The sequence below is a fragment of the Camelus dromedarius genome, chromosome 9, assembly GCF_036321535.1.
Source record: "Camelus dromedarius isolate mCamDro1 chromosome 9, mCamDro1.pat, whole genome shotgun sequence".
Classification (NCBI taxonomy): Eukaryota; Metazoa; Chordata; class Mammalia; order Artiodactyla; family Camelidae; genus Camelus; species Camelus dromedarius.
Genome location: NC_087444.1, coordinates 35,131,232 through 35,156,444, shown reverse-complemented (window position 1 = coordinate 35,156,444; position 25,213 = coordinate 35,131,232). Strand labels below are relative to the sequence as shown.

Sequence of the window (25,213 nt, the reverse complement as noted above, 5' to 3'; positions counted from 1 at the left end):
AGTCAATTTCACAAGAGACAAAAACTGCGAAGCTTCAGAATTGGGGGAAAATGCTATGAAGGGCAGTACTGGGATAATCTGATAAAATGTGAATTGTTATAGTAGATAACAGTAACGTATCAGTGTTAAAAGTCCCGAATTTGATTACTGTGCTGTGGTTATGTAAGAGAATATCCTTATCCTAGGCGATTTTGTGTGTGCGTAGAAAGGGAAAAAGCAAACGAGGAGAAATGTTAACAGTGGGAGATTCTAGGTCACTAAATTTTCCTGGATGGCTAAAAAGTTTCAAAATAAGTTAAAAAGAAAAGAAAGAAAAAAGGTAGCTCTTAGTTTTATTATGCTTGATCCTTGGGTGCACACCTGAAGTTTGCCAAAAATTATCTAAGAAGCAAAAAAAAAAAAAAGGAGGGGGAAAGAGAACGCAGACACTTGCAAGCACATTTATTAGAAAAATATTTTCACTTGGAAGCTGTCTTCGTTGAAGGTCAAAGATCTGCTCCAGGGACCGTTGTGCTTTCGTGAGACCCCTTGCGGGCAGGAACTCGGGGGCTGCGGACCGCAGGGCCCAGGGAGGGCCGGGCTCCGCCACACCCGCAGCCCGGGACACCCAAGTCCCAGGAGCCCCGGAAGCCGGGAGGCGGTGCGGCCGGCCGAAAAGGAGAGCCAGGAGCCTCGGCGGCCCGCGTGGCTTCACCTTTTCTTCACGAACTTCTTTCTGGAAGCATTGGGATTCAGGCGTCTCCTGCCGGCTCCCAGGGCGCAGTCGCGGACCTGCAGGACGGCCGAGCGGCTGCAGACGTCGTTCTCCGCAAAGGGAGACGCCCCGGCAGTGTAGTCGGGCGCGAACACGTCGGTTTTCTGCCGGGCCTTCCGGGACAGCCGCAGCTGGGGGAAGCGCTGGTCCTCCGTCAGGTGGGGGTTGACGGCGTACTTGCCCCCTTTGGGAGTGGGGAGTGAATACTGCACAGAGGACAGGAAAGGCCATGAGGGGGGCGCGATCCCAGTTCATACCCGTCAGAACTCGTTAACTTGAAGCTCCCGCCGCAACTCGGCCGAGGCTCCGTCACTGCCCACTGAGCACCAAGCACACGACCTGCACCTCCAGGATCAGACTATCTTTGCCTAAGTTACTTATTACTTACAAGTAATAACCTTACAGGATATCTGGTAATCTTGAGTTTGGTAATTATACTGTGGGTACACAAGAAGCCACCTTAACTAAGTGATTAAAGTTACTATCACCAGTATACTGGGCACTAGTTATTCAGCCCTGCAGGATGCACTGCGAAGGCTTGCACAGCATCACTGCTGAGTGTTCCTGCCCAAACCGCACAGCCCGAATCTAACCGAGAGGAAACACCAAACGAACTCCAGGTAAGTGATATTCTACAAAGCAACTGCCTTGGATTCTTCAGTAATGTCAAGGTTATGAAGGACAACAGACTTGAGAAACTACTTGTGTTTAAATGAGTTTAAAAGAGACTAGAGAGACGTGACAAATTCAATGTGCGATCCTAGACTGGGTCCTGGATCCCGAAACCTCCTTCAAATGCTCTACAGGAAATGTTGTGGCGAAGTTCAAACACTGTCCATAGGTGAGATGATAGTATTGTAGCAATGTTAACTTTCTGGTTTTGTTAATTACATGGTGGGTATATGAGACAAAGTTCTAGTTTTAGGAAACACACTAAAGTACCTAGGGGTAAAGGGTACAATTGTACATCATGTACAATTTACTCAGAGGATTTAAGGTGAAAATTTACGTGTGTGTGTGTGTGTGTATGTATGTGTATATATATATGAAAGCAAATGTGGTAAAAGGTTAAACTGGGAAATCTAAGTGAGGGGTAAATGGGAATTTATATTTTCAGCAACTTTTCTATGCATCTAAAATTATTTTGAAACAAAGTTAAACCCTTCCCGTGCATTAGTGGCATCTGTCACAGCTGGAGAACTCAGCACCAGGTCAGCAACACTCAGACTCACCTGTCTCTCAACCTTCTCTCCCGTTTCCTCGAAACAAATCCCCAGCCGCCGTGTATCCAGCCCAGAACCCTCTTTTGTGCTGAGCGTTTACACACCCCTTCCCTTTTGGTTCTCGAAGCTTCTGGAAATTCTGCCCATCCTCAAACTTCTGCATAGACCTAACCTCCACCTTACTGAAAATGATCCCCCTCTCTGTGACCCCACAAGTATTTGGCCCTTGTTATTTCCTGCCTGGAATTAGGGGTTCTTTCTCGTTAAGTTGCAAACTCCTCAAAAACCTTGCATGGAGGCTGTTGTGCACTCTCCCCATCTGTCTGGGTACCTGGATCACAGGCTTTCATCACCTGTCTTGTAGAAACCATCAGATCGGTTTGTCCTCTCTAATCTTTTGAATCTGGGCCCTGCTGTTAAGGGAGCGGGAGACGCGCACTCACCCTGAGGCCCCGAGGGTTCAGCACCTTAGGGTTGCGGGAAAAGTGCATGTGCAGGGTTCCATCTTCGCTGACGGTCACAGACACCTTCTTCAGGGTCTTGTTTCCACAGTGTGAACAGAACACTCGGCTCATGTCAGATGTTGTCCTGGAGGCACAAAGGAGACGCACTGCCCTGGAGCTGCAGGCAGCAAACCCAGGCCTGGCATGCAAGGTGAGTGGGGCCTCAGAGGAGGAGACACCAGAAATGTGCACAGCTGAACTGCACGGCACACCCGCCTCCTGCTGCTGACAGAAGCAAACTGCTGCTGCACTGCTCCCGGTGAAGAGGTAAGTGGCACAAGGAGCAACTGAGTAAGTACGAAAATTGAGCAGAATGTCGTTAAATTCATAATGAACTCTCACTGAGCTTTGTCGGACATTGTTCTACAAGTTTAACATCAGAACAACCCTATGAGGTCAGTGTATCTGCATTTTACAGATGGGGAAACAGGGGCGTGGTAAAAGTCCCAGAGCTAGCAGTGCAGGTATCAGCCCAGCGCGTCTGGCTCCACAATCAGTGCTCTTCACACCACCAAACTTCCTCAAGGGGCATATTCTTACGTTATTACCGCAATTACTGAAGACCTTGTCCCCAAATGTCGACCTGGGCATGAAGCCAGGAGGCAGTTCTTGGAGGTGCTGAGAATTTATTAACAGGAGAAACTTGAATGGGTGTGGGTGTGGAGGGCAGACCCCTAGGCCTTCCTCTTTCTTGCCCCCTCAACCCCAACTGTGGACCTTGGACAGGAAAAGCTGTGCTGTCAAGGACAAGCAGGAGCCCTGGTGTCTGTCCCTGAAGAATTCTCCCTCAATTCCCAGTGGTCAGAAGGCAAGAGCTGTGTGAAACTGCCAGAGAAGCCGAGCCCTTTACCTAAAGTCTCTGCCAGTGAACTAAGTCCCCATCAACAGGTGCTAGGAACTAACTGTTCTGTGCAAGAAACTATCACTGGGGCTGGACAAGAACGGAGAACATTTCCAAGTGTTTCTGAGAATGAAGGTTAACCTGAGGAACTCAGAACTTCTGTAACAAAGGACAATGAGGGAAATGAGATTTCACAAAGCAAGAAGCTTCACTGTCATAAGCCTGGGATGTTTACACACTGAAGATGGGGAAGACTGTAGAGGCAGCTTTGAGGAGTGGCTCCCGGGCAGACCTGCAGAGGATGGTGGCAAGGCTGGGTTGCCAAGCCACAAGGAACTGGTTGTTTTTAAGCCTGTCAGGGAGCAAGGCTCCAACTGGGCTATTCTACCCTCAGTGGAACAGCACTAAGGAGACAGTGAGAGACAGTTTGCTGCTTCAGAAAGCAGCACACACAGGCCTCCGCAACAAGGGGCTCTTGGAAATGATCTACATGATGGCCACTGTGTCTAGACTCAATCTCGGAAAGGCTGGAAACCACCGCAGGGATATGTCCCCAGGGCCACGCTTCGACAGCAGGGCTGCAGTATAGCCTCTCCCACTCCAGCCAGACCTCTGGGATCTGGTGGCCTCCCCACAGAATACCAGCCCCTCCCACAAGAAGAACCAATTCAAGAGTCAGAAAGGAAATGGAGAGAAGGGCGCGGTCGATGAACCAACAATCCACAAGAACGGAGGGCTTCCTCTGTGCCAGACATGTGCTCTTTTATGTGATGGCCTCCCTAGTTCCTCACAGCCACCCTTCTGATTTCACATAAGAATGTGAAGGACAGAAGAGTTAACCAATTATGCAAAGTCACAAAGCTAGCAGGAGATAGAATCTGGATTGGAACCCACGCAATCTGGATCCAGAGTCTTCAAAATAAAAAATGTCAGGGGGGAGGGTATAGCTCAGTGGTAGAGCACATGCTTAGCGTGCACAATGTACTGGGTTTGATCCCCAGTACCTCCATTACAAAAAAAAAAAAGAAAAGAAATCAAACATAAAATAGACAAAAGAGCACAATGAACCTCCATGTACCTGTCACCAGCTTTATCTCTACTCCTGACCATTCCTCCCACTTGTGTATTACCCAGAAGTCATTCCATCCGTAAATATTTCAGTACATGTCACTAAATGATTAGGACTCTGCTCCAGAACCCACACCCTTAATCCTACAGCACAAAAGTAAGGACTAAAAATACCCCTAGGATGTGTCAGGTGGGAGGTCACTGCCCACCTCTGTCCCAGGGGTTTCAGTGCCCTGGTCGGGGTGGAACCTTGGCCTCGCAGGAGTGACGTGACGGAGGGAGACAATAACTGTACACAACAGAAGGCTCTCTTTCAAGAAGTCTGTAGAAGGGATAGGAAGAGAGGAGGATGTTCTATAGAGGGGCACCGGGCTACGTACTTGAAACAGCCGTGGCAGCGCAAGATGTAGCTCCGGGCCTCCCGGATCAGCATGCCGTTCACAGCCAGCACATGCAGCCCCATCTGGAGCAGGACATTCTGCCACCAACAAGGTAAAAGTGGAAATGAACTCAGAGCAAAACCAAAATTTTTTCAACATCTGTATAACTACAGTTAAAAGAACTTCACAAACCCTGTTCTGGCTCATAAAGGGCTTTTGCTAAGGAAAAGCAGCTTAGGGTGCCTCTTAAGACATATAAACAAGGACAGGGACCCAGTGCCATGGTCTGTGCTCATCACTTCGCCAAGGTTCCCTGTTGGCAATCTTTCTTAATAGAGACATATCAAAACAAACAGCCCCATTTCTGGACTGGAAACCTTCTCTCATCCAAATACTCAACTGAACACAGAACACTATAAACCCTGAATGAAAGAAAAGCACCAACAGATGACAAATATTAAACATTAAAAATGTAATATACTGGGGGGAAGGTACAGCTCAGTGATAGCATGTACAAGGTCCTGGGTTCAATCCCCAGTACCTCCATTTAAAAATAAACCTAATTACCTCACCTCACAAACAAACAAAATGTAATAATACATTTTGTCAGTATATGATTCCCTGACCTCTAAGCAAAACTAAAAATTACCAAGGAGCAGAGGCAAAGTTACCAGAATGAGGAAAAGCAGCATCCCACGACAGCTCTGTACACACCCCCAAACCCGACGGACCACTGCCCGTGGCAGGTAAGACACAGAGCCCAGGGTCAGCCGATGCCCATTCCACCCACCTGCATGGCGAAGTCCGTAGTCACACAGCCGACCCGCACGTCCTTTGGGACTGCGCACTGCTCCAACTCCTGCTGGATCTGCCTGATGTTGCTGGGGGTTATCCACCCACCCCCGTCGTCATCCTCACTGTCCTGGTCCTTCCTTTCTTCAAGTCCATTCTCTTCCTTCTCCTCCTCACTTGGGACATCCTCACCTTTGTCAATCTGAAACGTTAACAGAATTGAAATTCCCAGTCCACAGGAGTGGCAAGGAGACGCCGGTGTGTGGCCATCAGGAGGGTATTGTAAAGCAGGGTCTTACCAGCAGCTCCTGTAGTTCACGGTCAATATTAGGCAAAGGGTTTCTCCAGAACACAAAGGAGCTGAACTCTTGGTCCTCAGGCTCACCAGCTGGGGGTCCACGTTCTACTGCTGCTTGAGGGGGTTTAGGCTGAGGTTAAAAGAATAGTAATTTTAAAACCTGAACATTGAAAGGGTTATAGATGAAATAATATGTAACATACAAGTCAGGTCAGACAGGGCTAGACAAACTATGCTGTTTATTTAGGTAAATTTGGTTCCTTGTACACAGATAACTTGTGGAGACCTGACATGCAGCAGAACAGAGCAGAGTGTGGCCTATTTAAAAAATTACCTTTGAGGGCAGATGGAAACCAGAAATGTGTAGAGGAGTTTCTGGGTGCTGAATTGATGAACTCACTTTAACCTTTAAAAAGAAAAAAGTGACAGCTCTAAGCAAAAAAAACAGAGGTTGAAAATTCAACATGGAAGAGTAAAACAAAATATTTTCCCCCCAGTTATTGAAGCAAAAGATACTCAATGTTTTTTAAAAAGTGGAAAACATAAAAAATATAAAGAATTATTCAGCAATTCCACTACCACCAAATACTTTGGGACATTTCTTTTTTGTCTCTAGACATAAAGCTCTAATGAATACCATTATGTGTAAAACATGGAAGCACCTTTGGTTATATCCTTAGGATAAATGCCTAAGATTGGAATTTTGGGGTCAAAAGATAAGCTATTTTAAAGCTTCTAATACAAAACATCTAACTCCTGCCCAAAAGGCTGCAGGAAAGGGCAATTTTTAGGAATCTCAAATTAACAGATGCCAAAATGGGAAACCAAGCTCAGTCACAGAGTCAAAGTTTATGTAAAACTATTCCCTTAACTCCCACCCCCTCAAAACATTCTGGTGACACATGGAAGTTCGTATTTTAGGCATCACTTTTAGACTTTTTGGAATGGAGGGCTCTAAACCTGGTTGAAAACAAGGGAGAACACTTTCAACTAGTGTAGAAACATGAGTCCACTATAATTTGATGACTTTAGGCAGAGAAGATCAAGTAATTCTTTGTAAACACTATTTGAAATTAATTATCATAAGGTTAGTTATCTTTCAAAATCCTCTAGGCTGGAAACAGCCAGTAGGGCCCAGGCACAAATCCATCAGTCTTTTCAACCCAGGCAAGGTGGGCAAGTCCCTAAAAGCACAATAGGAACCCAGAATTTTGAAGGTAGCAAGGGTTGAAAAATTGCAAGCACTTGTTCTTTCTTGCTTGCTTCTGGAAAGAATTCTTTTTTTAAAATAGTAGTGAGACTATGGTTGATTTTACTCTCTTTCTGAATTTTTTAGTTTAACCAACCCTTACTAAGAACCTACGGGTCAAGACTGAGACAAATATGCTAACTGTATGAGCCTTGTCTGGATCCTGATCCAAACAAATAAACTATTAAACAATTTATAAGATAATTGAGAAATGTGAGCACAGACTGGATATTTGATGATACCAAGGACTTAACCATTAATTTCGTATAGGTGTAACATTGGTTTTGTGGTTTTTTTTTTTTTAAGAGACATACCTTATCTTTATCTTTAAAGACACACCAAGAAATATCTATCAGTGAAAAGATATGATGTCTGAGTTCAAAATATTCAGGGCTAGGGGTGGGTAGAGATGAAAACAGATCATGAGTTGTTAAGTGTGGAGGCAGAATGATGAGGACATTGGGGTCCATTATACTATTCCCTCTGCTTTTGTATATCTGACAGTTCTCGTAATAAAAAAGTTAAAACAACACAGGTAAAACCAACAATCCTGCTGATTTACCTTTTCTGGTTCTTGTTTTAGGTGAGATACCCCAACAAACTCTGCTTCCAACTGGTAGGTAAGTGCTAGTACTTGGATATCTGTGGCAGAGAGGCTGGGATAGTCTCCAGTTTTCTTTGAAAACTCAGTCACTGTAAACAAGAGATTCCAAACTTTGGTTAGAGACAGAATCAAATGACCTTGGATAACCACAATGAAAGTATGAAAAAGAACTTAGGACCAGTATCCCAGGAAAAACCTCTTAACTCTTTCATCCATTTCCTGATCTTTTCCTACTCATAACTAACTCATTTGTTATTCTCTAACACCAAGATTCCTGCCAGTTGGGTTTAATGTGACATCCTATTGAGTGTAGATGAATGAACAAGAGAACAAAGTTAACAGAAAGTCACTGCAAGTTAGCATAATTCTGCAGATGACAGGAGTTCCTTAATTAGACTTTCATATTACGTTAGAATAGAAGGTCTCTTCTCTTCCAGCAATAAAATTCTAAGTACAATGATGTAGATTAACAGAATGGATGATCAGATTCCAAAATAGGAAAGTTAACTCAACAACAACTGCTGTAGTCTGATGAAACAAAAATATTGGATTTCTTTGTAATAAATACTGGACAGTTTCTGTGTATAAACTGCTCCCTCCAAACCAAAACAAAACCCCCACCATATCGATGTTTAACCCACAGTATTTGCTGCTGTTGCTATTGTTACTCAACTGAGACATCAACAATAAACTCAAACAATAATATTTTCTGACACATTAACAGAGAGATGTCCTCTGCTCCACTGGCACAGGAAACAGTAAGTAAAATGCTCACATTTCCTAAAAACCAGCTGTTAATTAACAGCAGCTAAAATGTATTGGGCACTTAACTATATACCGGGCACTGTGTTTAAAGCTTTTCATTTCATCCTTCAGCCAAATCCCACGCGGTACTATTAATATTTCCTCAGAAAGACAAAGTAACTTGTCAAAGATCACACAGCTAGTAAGTTGGAGAAAGCTACAGAAGTCACAGACTAACGGTGTACAAAAGGACATCTCCGATATCAGCCTTTAGGCCCTAAAACACTTCCAACCACTGAGGACCCTCCCTGGGCACGATCGTTGAGCCTTGATCCCTGAGGAGAGAACAACAGTGACTCTTAACCCAAGTGAGAGTTGTTTCGTTTTCATTCAGAATTAATGTAAAGCCTAAAATCCATCTGTTTTTCTACCTTGAGACCATCCTCCACATCCAAAACAGTCACCACTCTCATCTACTGAAAATGGGTGAGAGTAAGAGATCTGGGTGCTTCTATTTTTAATCCCTTGCGCGGGACACTGTGCTGAGTGAGCTATTTCTCATTTGATGCTCCCAGCAACCTCTGAGTTAAGTACTATCATTAATACCATTTTACAGATTAGTCAACGGAGGCCTAGAGAGTCTGAGTGACTCTAGCACACAGCTAGTAACTGGCAAAAGGACTGGCTGACTCACGACCCACTCCCACCACGATCTCCTAGGCAGTGCAGTGTCTAAGTCAACTGCTGATAAAGTAGCCAGAATCCAACCAGCTCCAGAGTAAGTGCACTCAGCACCCCAGGACCCAGGTTCGCCATCAACAGCCGGCAGAGTCACTCACCAAGCCGCACATATTCCGGGAAGGGATCCTTGAAACGCAACTCGTAGGGCAAGACCGCGAGCCGCCTGCGCGTGGCCTTGTCCCGAATCTCGCTAACCACCTCCCGAATGGTGTAGATGTTCTTCCCGATGTCCTACGAGGAGACCGGCCCAGTTCACACCCGCCCTTATCACTCAATGCGATGCCCGATTTCCCGCGCTCCTTTAGAGGCCGCCAGCCCAGACCTGGCTCCTCTCGAGAGCTCCCTGTACCTGCAGAGCCGCGTCGCGCAAAAAAGCCCCGGCATCCGCCACAACATGCTCCACCGGCGCCATGTTGGCCAAACTAGGCCGAAGTGCGCATGTGTGCAGAGTTTGCGCCCACCCTTCAGTCCCAGTCTGGGTCTCTGCGAGTGGGGAAGAGCAGCCGCGCCTAAGTGGCGTCCCCTGCTGGCCGCGCCCGCATCTTCCAGCGGTGGGCTACCCGCGCGCATGCGCGAAGCCGCTGCCAGCCTTTCGGGTGGGCGGGGTCAAACACTCGGGGGGTGCCTTCTGAGGAAATTCGCTTTAGCGTCCGCTCTTTATCTCCTTTACGTTTAAATGTAAAACCTTTATTAGTCTCATTGTTAAAAGTTAGTCAATAAAGATGACCTAATTTAATGCACAACAACCCTAGAGAAAGGAATTGTTTTAGAGGCAACAGCTAGTTAAGACAACTAGGCCCAGCTAACACGGCTAGTAAGTGGTGTATCAAGATTAACACCGAGACAAACCGACCCGCAGCTGCTTTCTCATCCATTATTATGTCATACCGGCCGCTGCTTGCTTACTTATCCCCACTTCATTTTGAGCAACTTGGGACCAGGGTCTGTCTCCTACTTGCATTAATATACTCACTCCACTTCCATAAGTAAGGGACCTAATTCCTTGCTGAACTGAACTGAAGGGGTAGTTCGTTAACTTCTAAATTCCCTTTCAAATCTGAGCTTCCATTATTACGAGATCTGATCTGTCAGAAATTGACGCTGACGAATTTTGGCTGAATGATGACTTGAGTTTTCAGTCATCCATCTTCAGGAGTGTTGAGTTATTCTAAACTTTCTCCTTCAAGTCTTCATTCCAGTTTTACTCCTTGATTATAATTTATCCATTCTATCTCCAAAAACAAACAAACAAACAAACAAACAAACAAACAAAACCTTCAGTGCCCTGGGGTCTTCAATAATTGCCCAAATCCATTTTCCTTCCCCCAACGAATGTCAAACTTTTCTCCCCATTCATTTTCTCCAACCTCCAGAGCCAAAGTTTCCTGTCCCCGTTGCCTGAAATAGAACAGTTGAAGGCTGTTTCTAATTTTCTAGTTCATCACATCAATTAAAAAAAAATTCTTCTTGCGGTGGGGTGGTGGTAATTAGGTTTATGTATTTATTTAATGGAGGTACTGGGGATTGAACCCAGGACCTTATGCATGCTAAGCATGCACTCTACCACTGGGTAGTCTACCCTCCTCCCCCACTCTTTTTTTTTTTTTTTTTTATTTCTTGGCATTCTCGTTTTCTGTGCAGAACTTTACATTGCTGACCATATCCTCTTTCTGGACTGTCTCTCCTTGCCTGACTTTGGTGATACTTCACTGCACTGGTCTCCCTATCTCTCTGATGGCTTCTCACCTTCCTTCACTGCACTCACTGCTCCTGTCTTGTACACAGGGGACCCTCCACAGAACTGTCTTGGCCTCTCTGTCTCTTTTAAGTTTTCTCCTCCAGCAATACTATCTGTCCTCAAGGCTTATCATATTTATGACCTTATAGAGATGCTTCCTGAATCTATAGGCCCACTCCGTTTATTCCTCAGCCTAGCTTTCTGACCACATCCATCTGAAAATTTTTGGCATCTTCACGCAGGAGGAAGGTAAAAACTAAGGTAATTATCTCTACTGCCCCCACTTAACCTTTCTTAACAGGTTGAGATCCTATTTTTACTAATGGTATTACCAAAAAAGACATTCAAAGTAAGACTCTCTGAGTCATCTTTATTTCCATGCTCATTCTCAACTCGTACTTCTCTTGCTAAACTTTACTGATGTCACCTTTGAAATGTTTTGGGTGCCTGAGTCCCTTCTACATGCATTCCCATTACCCTAATCAAATTTTCACTTCATGCCTAGCAAATGTAATCCACTCAAAACTAACATTCCTATCTCTAATTTTTTCCTTGATTGACTGCTCCTGTTGCCTAAAAAGGGAGAGAGTACATGGGACCGAGACTTCACAATAAAAAGGCTTTACTGAAGTTGGTGAGAATTCTGTAACCACGAGGGTTAAGAATGATATAGAACAGTGTTCTCAAGCTTGAGTGTGAATCAGAATAACCTGGAGAGCTTGCAAAAACAGATTGCTGGGTTTCATCCTCAGTCTCAGATTCAGTAGATCTGGGTGGGCTGGGGAATTTGCGTTTCTAGTAAGTTCCAGATGCTGCTGCTCCTGCTGACGTGGGGTCACACTTGAGAATTGCTGATTTAGGGGAAGAGTCAGGATGGGAAAGATCAGAATGTGAGCCTTTATTTTCTAGTAAACATTAAGAATACTTATTAATGTACAAAGTTTCTTGACACTTTGTAGCTTTTGTCATTTTTGGGGTTAACAATCCCTTTAATCCCGTTTCTGTTTCCTTGTAACGCTAGTCTCCAAGTCCCCTGAAGTCTCAGAAGGACTCTCATTTAGTCAACAAATGTGTCTTGAGAGCTAATTTATACCACCATGATTTGGGTGATATAATAGCTATGAACAAAGTGATATTTTGTGTAGTATCTGGGGGCACCTTCAGAGTTCATGACTTTGGAGCCAGATCTTGAAGGATGAGTAGGGTAAAGGCATTGAGGTATGAAAGTCCAAAGGGGATGTTCAAGGAATTGAAGGTAGTGCCTGCGGTCTCACAGAGTGTCTCTCTGTGACAGGGGACAGGGTCTCTCAGAAGTAAAGTGAGTTCTGAAACACTTCAACTTTTTTTTTCCCCCTGCTATCACAAATTATGCAGTCAAGTTTCCCTCATTTGGGGAAATTGCAGGGGTCAGCACATCTGAAGTTCAATGGGTAAGCCTCGCCCTGGAAAAACCACCATCGTGATCATGGTATCTCCCCTGCCAGTAAGTATACACTTCAATTTTTTGAAGCTCCTGTTTTTTAAAAAGCAAAGAAATCTCAAACATTATTATGAAAATTATGGTTATTTTAAACAGTTTACCTTAACAAATTAACACTTTCAGACACATGTAGAGGGATTCAGCATGTAACTCATTTGGTGATAATGTCAAACTTTACATGTGAGGCCCTTTATGAAGGAAGAGTCTTGTTTGCATGGTGAAGATCTGAGCTCATTTTCAGGACTGGAAAATGAAGAGGCTATGAAACTACATGGTTAACAGTGGGCTAGGGGGTGAGAAAAACTTGATGCAGAAGAAACTACGTGAACTCAGAGTATCCCTGGAATTCCTCTGGACTTTCTTGTCTCTGCCTTTGCCCTTGTTTTCTCTTCTGCCTGAAAATTCTGCTGGCCAATTCCTGCTTACTTAGTCTCCAAGAAGCAACTCAGTTGTTCCCTCTGTAAACTGGTCCTGGTTACCCAAATCAGATTTCTCCTCAAGGACAGATTTGAACTCTTCTTTCTCTCCATACTTAAGACATTTCAGTTCTATCACTCAATGCGCAGTTATTACTTGTGCTTTGCATTATAGTTAACTGTGTGTGTCTTACTTCTTCAAATAGGTTGGAATTCAGGGACCATGTTTTAGGGGTCTTTTTCCTTAAATGAACATTTCAATTTACTTTTTAACCTTTGGGAAGCACCTTTGTGATGAATTATTTCAGGTTTTTTTTTAATGTGTCTTTAAAAAAATCTCCTATACTGTAGAATCTACAGCAGTGAATTCAGTGCTCAGCAAAAGCTGATGAAATCTGTTCATTCAAAAAATTATTTAAAGAGGCCTCTTGTGGGCCAGGTATTGCTTTAGGAGCTGTGTTATAGCTCCTGTCTTCATAATTTTTGCAGTGGGAGACAGATTTTATATATACACACACACATAAGGAAGACAGCTATATAGATAGCTCCTATCTGACAAAAGCCAGATAGTGCTAAATTAAGGAAACAAGGAGAGAAACAAAACAAAACAAAACAAACAACCCCCCCACCCCCACCCCCAAACAGGAGGAGGCTTGTAGGAGGGGAAGGAAGAGATGAGTTGCAATTTTAAATCAGGTGATCAGGAAAGGCTTCACTGAGAGGGACAGTTGAGCAAACATCTGAAAGAGATGAGGGGGTGTGTCATCTGACTGTCTGGGGCAAGAGCTCTCCAGGAAGAAGAAAAAGCAAGTCCAAAGGCCCAGAGGCTGAAGCAGGGTAGCGGATGAGTAGCTGGAGATGAGATGAGAGAAATAAAGGAGAAGGGTGGGAGGGCCCGGCCAGGTAGGGGCTTTATGGGTCACAATGTATACTTTATAGCTTTTACTCCTTTAATGCACAGCACCAGCCAGCTTTGCCTAGTTCCTTCTTCCTTTTGGCAAGCACCTACACAAATGCCACTAAATCAAAGAGGCCTTTCCTAATCCCCTGGAATAGAATTAGTACAACTCCCATCAGTGGAGCTAGAGAAGTTTTAATAGTTTTATAGATGGGATTAATGTAGGAATTAAGGTATTAAGAGAGGGCTGTAGCTTGAAAGGCCATCTCCTGGATGGATATGGAATGGGGATAGGAAAAGTAGAGACTAAGTGCTCAACCAGTTTAATTTGTATGCATCATAGGCTCCAGCCGAACTGTAAGACCCCAAAATAACAGAATAATTAGTGCACAGTGCTTAAGGCTAATTAGGTGATTAGTATTAATTTTAGTTAATGGTGATTAAAAGTGAACAATTGAGCCTTCATTCAATTTGTCAAATGCTGAAGTTCTCGACCATCAGTAAAGAATACTGATTTAAAACGTTTTTCTAATTCATAAAATTCTTTCTACTCTGTATATTACGGAAATGGGGGTTAGTTAGTGTGGTGGGGCATTTTATGGACCCCAGCAAGGGTTTTGGAGCTTTTCTACCTTTGCTTTATGTCATAAGAACAGATGCTCCACAAAAACTACTTTTTCGTTTCTAGGGCCTGGAACTCTGCCTACCACATAGTAGGTGAAGAGTTGTCAGGTATAGCAAATTAAAACAGAATATACCCAATTAAGTTTGAGCATCAACAACGAATAGTTTTTTAGTGTAAATATGTGCCAGGCAGCATTTGGGGCACACCTACATTTACACAGTTTATCTGAAATTCAGATTTAACTGGGCGTCCTGTATTTTATCTCGTAACGCTAAAGAGCTCAAAAAACATCTGCCGGCTTGATTGATTGAATGCCTCCTCTCACCTGTAAAACTGGGCTAATATAGATCCGCCCCCGCGGTTGATGGGAGGAGTAAATGAAGCGCCTGGCACTCAGCGAGCCCTCATTTTACTTGGTCGCTCGGGGACCATCTAGCCGGTGGAAAATCCACCACTAAGCATACAAAGGATAAGAACGCCCGACCAAGGTTCCCAGGCCGGGCCTAGGTTGCCCACACCTGCGGGCCCGGCCAGCCTCTTCCGGGTCAGGTGACCGCGCGTGGTCACGTGACCTGGACCGAGTGCGGGCGGTGGAAAGCGGAAGTGGGAGAGGAGTTGGGCGCCGCTTCTGTGGCCGCGGCAGGTAGCGAGCGCCAGCGCGGGGGCGCGGCGAGCGGGCGGGAGGCGCGGGGCGGGCCGGGGGCGGCGGGCGGTGCGGCGTGGGCCGGGGGCGGCGCGGCCCGGGCGCCGGGGGGCGGCGGCTTCCTGTGGGAGGGGCCTGGCGCGGCGGTTCCGGCCTCCGAGGAGGGGTGTCCCGGCTCCCGCCCGAGCAGGGTGGGCGCGGGGGCTGCTCCGAGGTGGGCGCGAAGGCAGCCGGGGGTGAGGCGGCCATCGAGCCCTTCCGGAAGGGGAACGCATCCTAGGTGCCAGGGATGAAGAGGAGTGACCTTTGTGGAGGGATCGAAACTGGAGGAAGGGGCGACTTGGGACTGAGCTGGAATGGGTCGCCTGAGGATGGGCGAATGACATGGAGGGAAAGAAGGAGAAATCAGGAAGATGCTGCCTGAACCGCACCTGAAACTCTCTTCTTCCTTTCTGTTTGGAAATGATTGGTACCCGAGACTTTGATTTCGGTCCCATTCAGTTTTTAAACTTCAGGAGAGATCACAGAATCTTGATCCTCTTGCTTTCGTCACACCCACTTAGTCCTGCTTGGGTAGGTTTTCCACTTTGGGGGAACCTAGCTCTTCAGATCATCTTTCTTTGAGATTTTCTCAGATCAAATCAACTTCTAGGCTTAAAAAAAGTATGTGGGCACCGTGGCCATAAAAAGGCTTTTAGCCTGTTGGGCAGACCTAATGCCAGCATTACCTCAACAACAGAGCGACTGCTGTAACCTTGGACTACCTACACTGCTTTATGACTTTTCCTCTTTCTTCACTTTGAATTATTCAGTTTCCTTTACCATGTGACTGCTTATCTTGACAAACTGTAACCAGGTAGCATGACTGATAGGTCTGTGTTGTGTTCTTTAGAACTCTGACCTGGATCATGATTATGAGATTAAATGCCTGTGTTAAAGCTGTTCATCCTCTTTTTCTTCGTGTTCACTGACATTTGCAGAAGTGGAATGAATTTCATGGTTGTGGTATACCTGGAGTGAATGTTCAAACTGGACATTCACAGGAGCCAGAATTGTTTCGGTTACAAGTAGGAAAAAAAAAAGTACTTTGCTAATGTGTTATGAGTTCAGGTTTTTGGAGTATTTGACAAACACTTAAAAATTGGTTTTTGTGGCAGCCCTGTGCATTAGGTTGGGTGAGCATTATTCCCATTTCACAATGGACAAACGGACCTAAGAGAGATGACTTGAGAGTGTTTTGACGGTATTTTGCTCTTTCTTGCCTACTGGTCTTTTCCTTCCTGCTAGACTGCAAATTCCTCATGGGCGGTTGGTGGGGAGGGGGAGGCGGCCACATCTTATTTGGCTTATTTGGCTACTAGCCTGGCATGCTGTGGGTGCTTGGTAAGTGTTGAGTAAGAATTTACAAAAGTTATAGACCTGTAAGTGGAGGACAAGAGATTTGAACCCGAGTCCTAGCTCTTCTCTTGTCAGACAACCTTGCCATTTTCTCTTATTGGTCCATATGAAAATGACAGACATGAAAAAAAAGGCTTGAATTGGCTTCTCAGTCTTTTTAATTTAACGACTACTTTTCCATTTACAAAGAGCTTATGACAACATCTCATGTGCTCTTCACCACGATCCTGTGAAGGTTGGAGTTGTCCCTATTCTGCAGATGAAGAAACTGAGGCTTAGTGAAGACTTTGCTTTAGAATCTAGAAGTAGGGAGTGAGCAGGGACTCATGCCGAGGCCTTTTACCCTTAGACCCATTATTTTCCATTTATATAGAAGCAATATGAAGTTTTATTTTAAATTTTTTCAAGTATACAAAGTATGACATTTTCAGAGAAAAATAGGACAGATTACAGCAAAAATTGTAAATATAGAGTATACTTGAAATTTAGAAAACCCTGTGCAATGCCATAGCTTCCCCTTGCTCAGAAAACATTTTTTCATTCAATGAATATTTCTAAGTGCCTGCTTTGTGCCAGGCATTGTTCTGGAGTTGCATTGTCCAGCGTGGTGATCACTAGCTACATGGGGCTGTTGAGCACTAGAGATAGGCTATGAGTATAAAATACACACCAGCTTTCTGAAGACTTAGTATGAAAAAAAAAAGGTAAAATATCTCATTGACTCTTTTAATAATAAATGATAGTATAAATATATGCTGTAAATGATAACATTTAAGTTTATTGAATTAGATACAATAGAATTGAAATTTCCTGTTTCTTTTTAAATGTTTTAAAAATGTTTCCTAGAAAATTAAAAATTATATGGGACAGTACTGTCCTAAACACCAAGGAATGTAGTACATAAGGAAGGCAAAAAGTCCTGTGCTTGTGGATCTTAAATTTTAGTGGGGAAAGGCACAATAAATAAAACAACCAGGTAGACTGCACATTATGGCGGGAGGCAGGATGTGGAGTGTCAATGGGGGGTTGTAGTTTTGTATAGGGTCCTTAAAAAGTCTTTCTGAGAAGTTGGTGGTTGAGTGAAGATCTGAAGGTGAGAGAAGGAGCTGTGTGGCTAAATGGGGACATAGCGGTCCAGGCAGAGGGAATGGTACATTCAGCAGGTTGGTGGATCAGCCTGGAGGCCAGTGTGGCCGGAGGGGTGTGAGTAAGAGGGGATGGAGAGGATGAGGTCAGAGAGGTGTTGGGGGTAAGGGGAGAGATTGTGGGCCATTGTGAGAATGCTGATTTTCACTTAGTGAGCTGAGGCCACTAGAGGGTTTTGAGAAGTGGAATCAACATGATTCATCCTGCCTTCTTTTTTTTTTGAGGGGGGGAGGTAATTAGGTTTATTATGTATTGAAAAAAATTTTTTTTTAATGGAGGCACTGGAGATTGAACCCAGGACCTCCTATCGTGCATGCTAAGCATGTGCTTTACGACTGAGCTCTACCCTCCCCCTTCATCCTGCCTTTTAACAAGCTCATTCCGGTTGTGGAGAGAGTGAAGAGGATAAAGGTAGAAGCAGGGAGACAAGTTCAGAGGCTGTTGCCAGGATCCAGGTGAAGGATGGGTCGGGTGCTGGTGATGGAGATGGTGAGGAGCGGTTGGGCCCTGGGTATATATTGAAGTATACAGCCAGCCAGGTGTGTGGAGGTGGGATGTGAGTGGAAGAAAGGAGGCACCGATGACTCCGCCAACTTTGGTGTGAACAGCAAGGAATGGAGTTGTCATTCACTGCAATGGGAAGACTGCAAGAGAGCTGGGCTGGGGCTCAGTTTTGTTCACGTTGATTGTAAAATGCCTCGCAGAAATCCAGGTGAAGGTGTCGTGGGCACTTCGAAGGAAGTCTGGAGCCGGGCCTGGGCTGGGGGTGTCCATGTGGAAGCGATTAGCATGAGGATGGTATTTAGAGTTAAGAGACCAGGCAAGGTCACTTAGGGCATGATGGGAATATGTATCCAAGAGGCTTGCTTCTTGCTAGAAGGTAAATTTTGAAACAGAAATCTCAGTTTATCCTATTACACCAGTAGTTATTTTTAAGTATAGGAAAGCATTGTAGTCTGTCTCAGGGAACTTAGTTTTCTCTCCTTTTCACTTTTCATTTAATGACCCTTTTGAAAACCACAGGCTAATGGGTTTCTTTTTTCCTGAGGAGGCTACTCTTCTAAGCGTGCATCTCTGTAGGGCCGCTGAAATCAGTTTCTGGAATTAGTTGGGCTTTCTGGGTTGGCAACCAATTTAGACATCTTGAAGAAGGATGGAGCCTGGAATAATGGGTAATGGGGTCTTTTTTTTTTTTTTTTTGGCATGCCTTTTTTTAATTGAAGTATAGTTGATTTGTAGTGTTTCAGGTACCTAATAAAGTGATTCATATATATATACTTTTTCAGGTTCTTTTCCATCATAGGTTATTACAAGGTATTGAATATAGTTCCTTGTGGGTAATGGGTTTTTAATGTTTAAAATATTGGTTCTACCTGACATGTACTGAATGCAGGTTGTTGTGAGGCATCCCGCTGTTTTATAGATTTAAAACAAACAGAACCTCACTGAGGTGAAGTGACCCTTGTGAGGTCATGTAGCTAAGACATGGAGGAGCTGGGATTTGAATCGGTCCTCTGAGTCCAGATCTGATGCTTCTTTCCGGAAGATGTGCAGTAGTAGGTGCATAAGCATCAACTTCCACTGGAATCAAATCAGTGAGCTGCTTTTGCATGACTTTAAGTCGCTTCAGATTATCAAAGACTCCAGGATTTCTGAGAGGTAGGGACAAAAGGGAAGATCTTGTTTCCCTTAAAAAGAACCAGCTGACTCTTTTTTGGAAGGTTGCAGTCCCCTGCTCCTGCCTCTCCCCCGCAGCTTGAAAATGGACATTCAGTGATGTAAGTCAGGTTGTTAGTAACTACTTTTAGGAAACTACTGAATACCAAGACTTGGTAGCCCCTGACCTAGGGTAGGTCCTCTTCCTCTTTGTTACCCATGCCTTTTGTTTCTGTTTTGTCATTGGAACTGTTTTCCAGTTTCTTTTATTACTAGTTTATAATTCCACTGTGCTTCCAATGATACGATCTCCCTTGTCCCTCCCCCTCTTTTTATGTGCTTGGTCTTCGTACGGATGTCCTTTGGCCAAGTTCAACTCCATTTGATTGTTTTTCAGTATGGGCCTTGGGAGAATGGATGGTAATTCTATGCAGGACAGAGGAAGGAGGCCAAGAAAGAAACATTAGTGTTGGAAAGAACCGGAAAACCGTGAGCGTGTGAAGGAAAGGAGGAATCTTTTGAGCAGACCTTTCTCATCCACATCTTTGAGACGTGAATGCAGGGTGGATCTATACTTATAAATTAGAAGCTCTGCCTATTTCTACAGCAGGCTAATTAGAAGGAAAAGTTTGGTGCTGGTAAGTAGGTTTTGCTCTTCCGTGGCTCATCTGCCACACAGGTCCACAGGTCTCAAGATCAGTGTTCAGTGGCTTCTTGACTTGAAGTTGGGTCAAGAATGTCAGGCATCTCAGAGCCTAAAATTTCAGCATCAAGAAGAACAAGTTTAGCTTGTAGTTAATACTTAAAGAGCATGTAGCATGTGCCAGCTGCTTTACCTGAACTCATCTGTTCCCTGCAGTAATCTTATAAGGTGGGTGCTGTTATTAGGTTCATGTCACAGATAAGGAAACTGAAATTTAGAGAGGATAAGTAATTTGTTCAGTGCCACTCATTGGCTCGTGAGTGGTCAAGCCTATTTGTCTCCAAAAGATTGACTGGTTTGAAAGGTTCTTGCTGAAGTCAGGTGATACAGATAATCAGCTACTTCAGGTGTTGCAAAAGCTGTCACTTGTGAAGTCAGACATGTGATTGCTTTCTCCCACAAAAAGCTCTTCAAGGATTTATTTAATGGGGGTCTCTTAGAGCAAGGTACCTGAGCTCCTAGAGGGTAGGGGCCCGATGGCATTCTCCTCTGTATTTCCAGGGCCCAGCCCAGACTGGGTTCTATGAGCAGCTGTTGAAAGACTGACCCTGGCTCAGGACTGGACGGGGTGAATCAACAGGGTCTGAAAGAGGTCCAGTCAGAAGGTTGCTTGCCTTCCTGCTAAAGGTGCCGTTGACTGTTACAGTTTCCTGGCTTCAAGAATCAACCTGTCCTAATAACACAAAAGTTGGGTTGTCCATTGACTGATGAAAGAATAAACAAAATGTGGCTATCCATACAATGGAATATTATTCAGCTAGGAAAAGGTATGAAATACTGATGCATGCTACAGTGTGGGTGAACCTGGAAAACATTATGCTAAGTGAAAGAAGCCAGCTGCAAAAGACCACATGATGTATGATTCCATTTATTTGAAATGTCCAGAAAAGGCAGATCCACAGAGACAGAGAGTAGATTAGTGACTGGGGGCTGGGGAACAAAGAGGAATGAGGAGTGACCGTTAACGGGTATGAGATTTCTTTTGGGGTGATGAAAATGTTCCAGAATTTGATAGCAGTAATAGTTGTACAACCCAGTGAATATACTAAAACCCACCAAATCGTGTGCTTTAAAAAGGTGAACTTACGGCATGTGAATTATATTTCAACAAAAATAAAATATAAAAAAGAATCAAACACACATCCTCTCCTCTGCATTGTGTGGAGGTTAAGATTTTGGTGCAGGTGACAGCAGCCGCCATCCTTTTTTTCCTGCCTGCCACATGTTATTCAGCTTCCTCAACTGTTCCCTATTGAACATGTTAAAAAAAAATTCTCCCTGCTTTTTTGATCTCAGGTATTTCAACCAAAAAGGACTGTGATACATCTTGGTTGTCTTTCTGGATGTCTTAGGAAACTGAACCAGGAGGTGGACCTCGAGATGTTTGATTTCACTAATAAGGACTCAAGAATTACTCCCCTAGTGAGTAGTTTCTTTGAACAGCCAGTGGTTTATAGGCAAAGAAAGTTACCTTTTTCTTCTTTCTTTCTTTATTTTTTTTGAGTGTCTTTTTCAAGAGTTATCAGTGTAACGGCACTGTTTCTTCCTTTGGGGCAGAGCTGATAAGCCCCGGCAGCTGAGAGTTCAGGTTGTACCACAGAAGAACTCTGAACTGAGGGTGGTTACTCTTTAGATTGTGAGCCCAACACTGGTACCCAGGTAGGCGCACAGTAGGAAAAAGGAAGAAATCACGGGGCAGGAAGAGCTAGCAAAGTAGAAAGGCAAAGAGAGGTAAAGAGGAGGAAGAGGATGGTAAAGCTGTCATGTGAAGACCAGAGAGAGGCTGCCTGTTACTTTTCTACTGTAGCCGTTTTTACTTTATCCTGTCACTTGTTATTAAGGCAGAGTATTCTTATATTTTCAAAAGATAATCAATTGTTGTGCTAGTAGTGGCATCAACAAGTTGTTTTGAATAGAGCATGAGAAATATTCTTTTTATAAAAAATAGTAAAACATAATTGTACATTTAGGATTCTGTTTTGTGTCTGGAATCACAATTAAGAAACATGACAATTTCAGCAAGACCATGCCGCCTGTGACTGCTGGGGTTATTTCTTGAGGGAAGTTCCAGTGGGGCCTGAGTCCAGGTGGACATAGGAGTTGGGTCCCCCCAGGTTGTGTTGTTGGAAGAGGACTTCCAGTTTCAGCCTGACCTGATAAAATCCATATCTTCTAAAAACCTTTGTTGCTCATGGAGTTAATTTCCAACTCTTTATATGTGTAACAAATTAGCACAAGCTTGATTTTTAAAACAACAGGCATTTGTTCCTTTATTGTTTCGGAGGCCAGAAGTCCAAAATCAAGGTGTCAGCTATGTGAGCGGGGGCGACACCCCTCTGCGCTTTAGGGAAGAGTCCTGTGGCTCCAGGCATTTGTGGGCTTGGGGTTGTGTGACTCCAATCTCTGCCCCAGTCTTCCTTGCCTTCTCCCCTGTGTCTCTTCTCTCTGTCTCCCATAAGGATGCTGGGCCCATCCTAAATCCAGGATGATCTCATCTTGAGATCTTTAGGTTAATCACATCTACAAGGACCTTATTTCCAAATAAGGCCACATTCACAGGTTCCAAGGGGGTTAGCCCTTAGGTATATCTTTTGGGGTCTACCATTCAGCTCACTACAGTAATTAAATGTAGATGGGATGCTTTTATAAAAATGAAATAAGGACATCATCTCATGACCTGATTTGAAGAGAACCCTTTTCCTTTCTTGAATTTAAATTTTATTTATACCCCAAATAATGCATACACTTAAGTTGGGAAAGTCAAATAGCATTCTTGGCTTACAGTACAACAGCAGTTCCTTGATTCACTCCTTTTTCTTCTTGATTCTTATTCTATAGAGTCAGTGACTTTTGACTCTTTGAGCTCTTTTCTGGTATTGACTTCTGCACCTCTAAGTGGTATCCTTATACCCTCATTTCTTAGCTCGTGAGTTTTATCTATTGTCTTTTAACCCCTGAAGGTGAAGATTTAGCTCTCTGGCCAGTCTCTACAAACACCCACTTCTGATTACAACCATATCACATTTTGATTAAACTGTTCATGCTATTACTTTTTTAAAAATTGAAGTATAGTTGATTTATAATGTGTTAGTTTCTGGTGTACAGCACTGTGTTTCACTTATACACATATATATTCTTTATCATTATACGTTATTACAAGTGGTTGAATATAGTTCCCTAGACCCCTGTGCTATACAGTAGGACCTAGTTGTATATCTATTTTATATATAGTAGTTTGTATCTGCTAATCCCAAACTCCTAATTTATCCCTTCTCACACCCTTTCGCCTTTGGTAACCATAAGTTTGTTTTCTCTGTCTGTGAATCTGTTTCTGTTTTGTAAATAAGTCATCTTTTAAAATTCCACATATAAATGATATTTCTCTTTCTCTGTCTGACTTAACTTCATTTAGTATGATAATCTCAAGGTCCATCCATGTTGCTGCATATGGCATATTTCATTCTTTTTAATGGCCGAGTAATATTCCATTGTATGTATATGTGTGTGTCTATACATATATATATATGTATCACATCTTCTTTATCCAGTCATCTGTCGATGGACATTTAGGTTACTTCCATGTCTTGGCTATGTCAACAGTGCTGCTATAAACATTGGGGTGCATGTATCTTTTCGAATTAGAGTTTTCTCTGGATATTGTTCATGCTATTATGATTATAGATATTCACTGCTGAGACACACAGTTTATTAGGACTACATTTCCTTTCTCATACAGCTTTTGTTTTTATTAGAGTTGCATATTTCCTGATTTTTTTTGTTTGCATAATTTTCTTTGTATATATTACTAGTTGAGCACCAAACATTCTGATAGAGCTAAAATAATACTAGTTTCAGTGCAGTCAGATGCCTCGTGTAATCTATTTTGGCCATTTTCTTTCTTTCGTCTAGAGATGACACTTCTTATAAACTCTAATCTGGACTGGTTGCTCTCCAGGCTAACGCACAGTAATACTTTGGGATTTCTGTTCACCGTCAATCTGGGAGGTCCTTTTGCCTCTCTCATGTGAATACCCACTAGCCTCCAACTTTCTCATTTACTCCCCTGGAGCACATCTTGCAGTAGCTTCCTGAGAAAATGAGCTTTGTAAGCATTTTTTTTGAGACGTTACAAATCTGAAAACATCATTGTTTTCCTGTCATACTTGATTGTTGGTTTCCTTGGTTATAGAATTGTAGATTGTCAATAATTTTATCTGAGATTGGAAAGCATTGCATGGTCTTCTAGTAGCCAGTGTTACTGTTGAGAGGTCTGATGCCATGCAGATTCCTGTTCTCTGTTAAGGTGACTGGAAGCTGATACACCCTTTGTTCTCATGTTCTGAACTTTAATGATATCGTGCCTTGGTGTGTGTTTCTTTTTTCCATACATTGTTCTGGCCACTCAACTGGATTCTTTTTGTCTAGAAATTAATATTCTTCAGCTTAAGATGAATCTGTAATATTTCTTTGATGATGTTCTCTTTTTTTCTCTTTTCTATTTCTGGACTTACTCTAGTAAGTCAGACATTGGACATTTTAAACAAATCCACTATTTTAACAAAAGTCTTTTCTCTCCTATTTACCATCTTATTTTTATTCTTGTTCTACTTTTTAGAATATATCCTCACTTTATCAGCTTCGTTTCTGCTATCAGAACTGTCCTTTCCAAGAGCGTTTTCTTGTTCTGTGAATCAACCAACCAACCAATCTCCCTCCCTCCCTTCCTTCTTTTAAAATTACATTCTGTTCTTGTTTCATGGGTGCAATATTTTCTCTTATCTGTCTGAATTGTTTTGAGACTTTCTTTGACCTCAGCTACATTTAACTGAGTTTTTAAAATTGAGATACAATTCACATATTTTAAAATTCAACATTTTGACGTGTTCAATTCTGTGGATTTTAGTATTTTTCACAAAGTTGTGCCATCATCACCACTATCCAATTCCAGAACATTTTCTCACCCCATTTTATCGCCCAAAAAGAAAACCTGTACCCCTGTACTCAATCCTCATCCCTGGGTAACCATTATTCTACTTTCTGTTTTAATGGATTTGCCTACTGTAGATATTTCATATAAATGAAATCATATAATTGGGCCTTTTGGTCTAGCTTCTTTCACTTAGCATGTCTTCAAGTTTCATCCATATTGCAGCGTGAAACTACTTCATTCCTTTTCATGGCCAAATAATATTCCATTGTATTGATAGATTACATTTTATTTATCCATTTATCAGTTGATAGACATTTGGATTGTTTCCACTTTTTGGCTATTACAAATAATTCAGCTGTGAACATTAGTGTACATATTTTTGT

At 43.2% G+C, this 25,213-nt stretch overlaps 2 protein-coding genes and 1 pseudogene across 4 annotated transcripts in view; 1 reads left to right on the top strand and 2 right to left on the bottom strand.

Annotated features, from left to right (window-relative positions):
- Positions 1-426: 426 nt before the first annotated feature.
- Positions 427-9,705, bottom strand: NOB1 (NIN1 (RPN12) binding protein 1 homolog). Its single transcript, XM_010979210.3, has 9 exons — positions 9,547-9,705; positions 9,296-9,428; positions 7,671-7,801; positions 6,194-6,265; positions 5,861-5,989; positions 5,560-5,763; positions 4,770-4,867; positions 2,421-2,565; positions 427-960 (listed from the first exon to the last, which is right to left on the bottom strand). The coding sequence occupies exons 1-9, from the start codon at positions 9,607-9,609 to the stop codon at positions 691-693; spliced, it is 1,245 nt and encodes a 414-aa protein (XP_010977512.1). The 5' UTR covers positions 9,610-9,705; the 3' UTR covers positions 427-690.
- A 2,545-nt stretch (positions 9,706-12,250) lies between these two features.
- Positions 12,251-12,426, bottom strand: LOC116155006 (U1 spliceosomal RNA; annotated as a pseudogene).
- A 2,486-nt stretch (positions 12,427-14,912) lies between these two features.
- Positions 14,913-25,213, top strand: part of WWP2 (WW domain containing E3 ubiquitin protein ligase 2) — a 118,191-nt gene continuing 107,890 nt past the window's right edge. For 2 of the 3 annotated variants that reach the window (XM_064489016.1, XM_010979208.3), the window contains exon 1: positions 15,213-15,570. In XM_064489016.1, the coding sequence (XP_064345086.1) occupies positions 15,460-15,570 (111 nt within the window). In that variant the 5' untranslated portion in view covers positions 15,213-15,459. Of the gene's footprint in view, positions 14,998-15,212; positions 15,571-25,213 lie in introns of those variants that run through there. The other variant, XM_031458167.2, reaches the window with a different exon arrangement.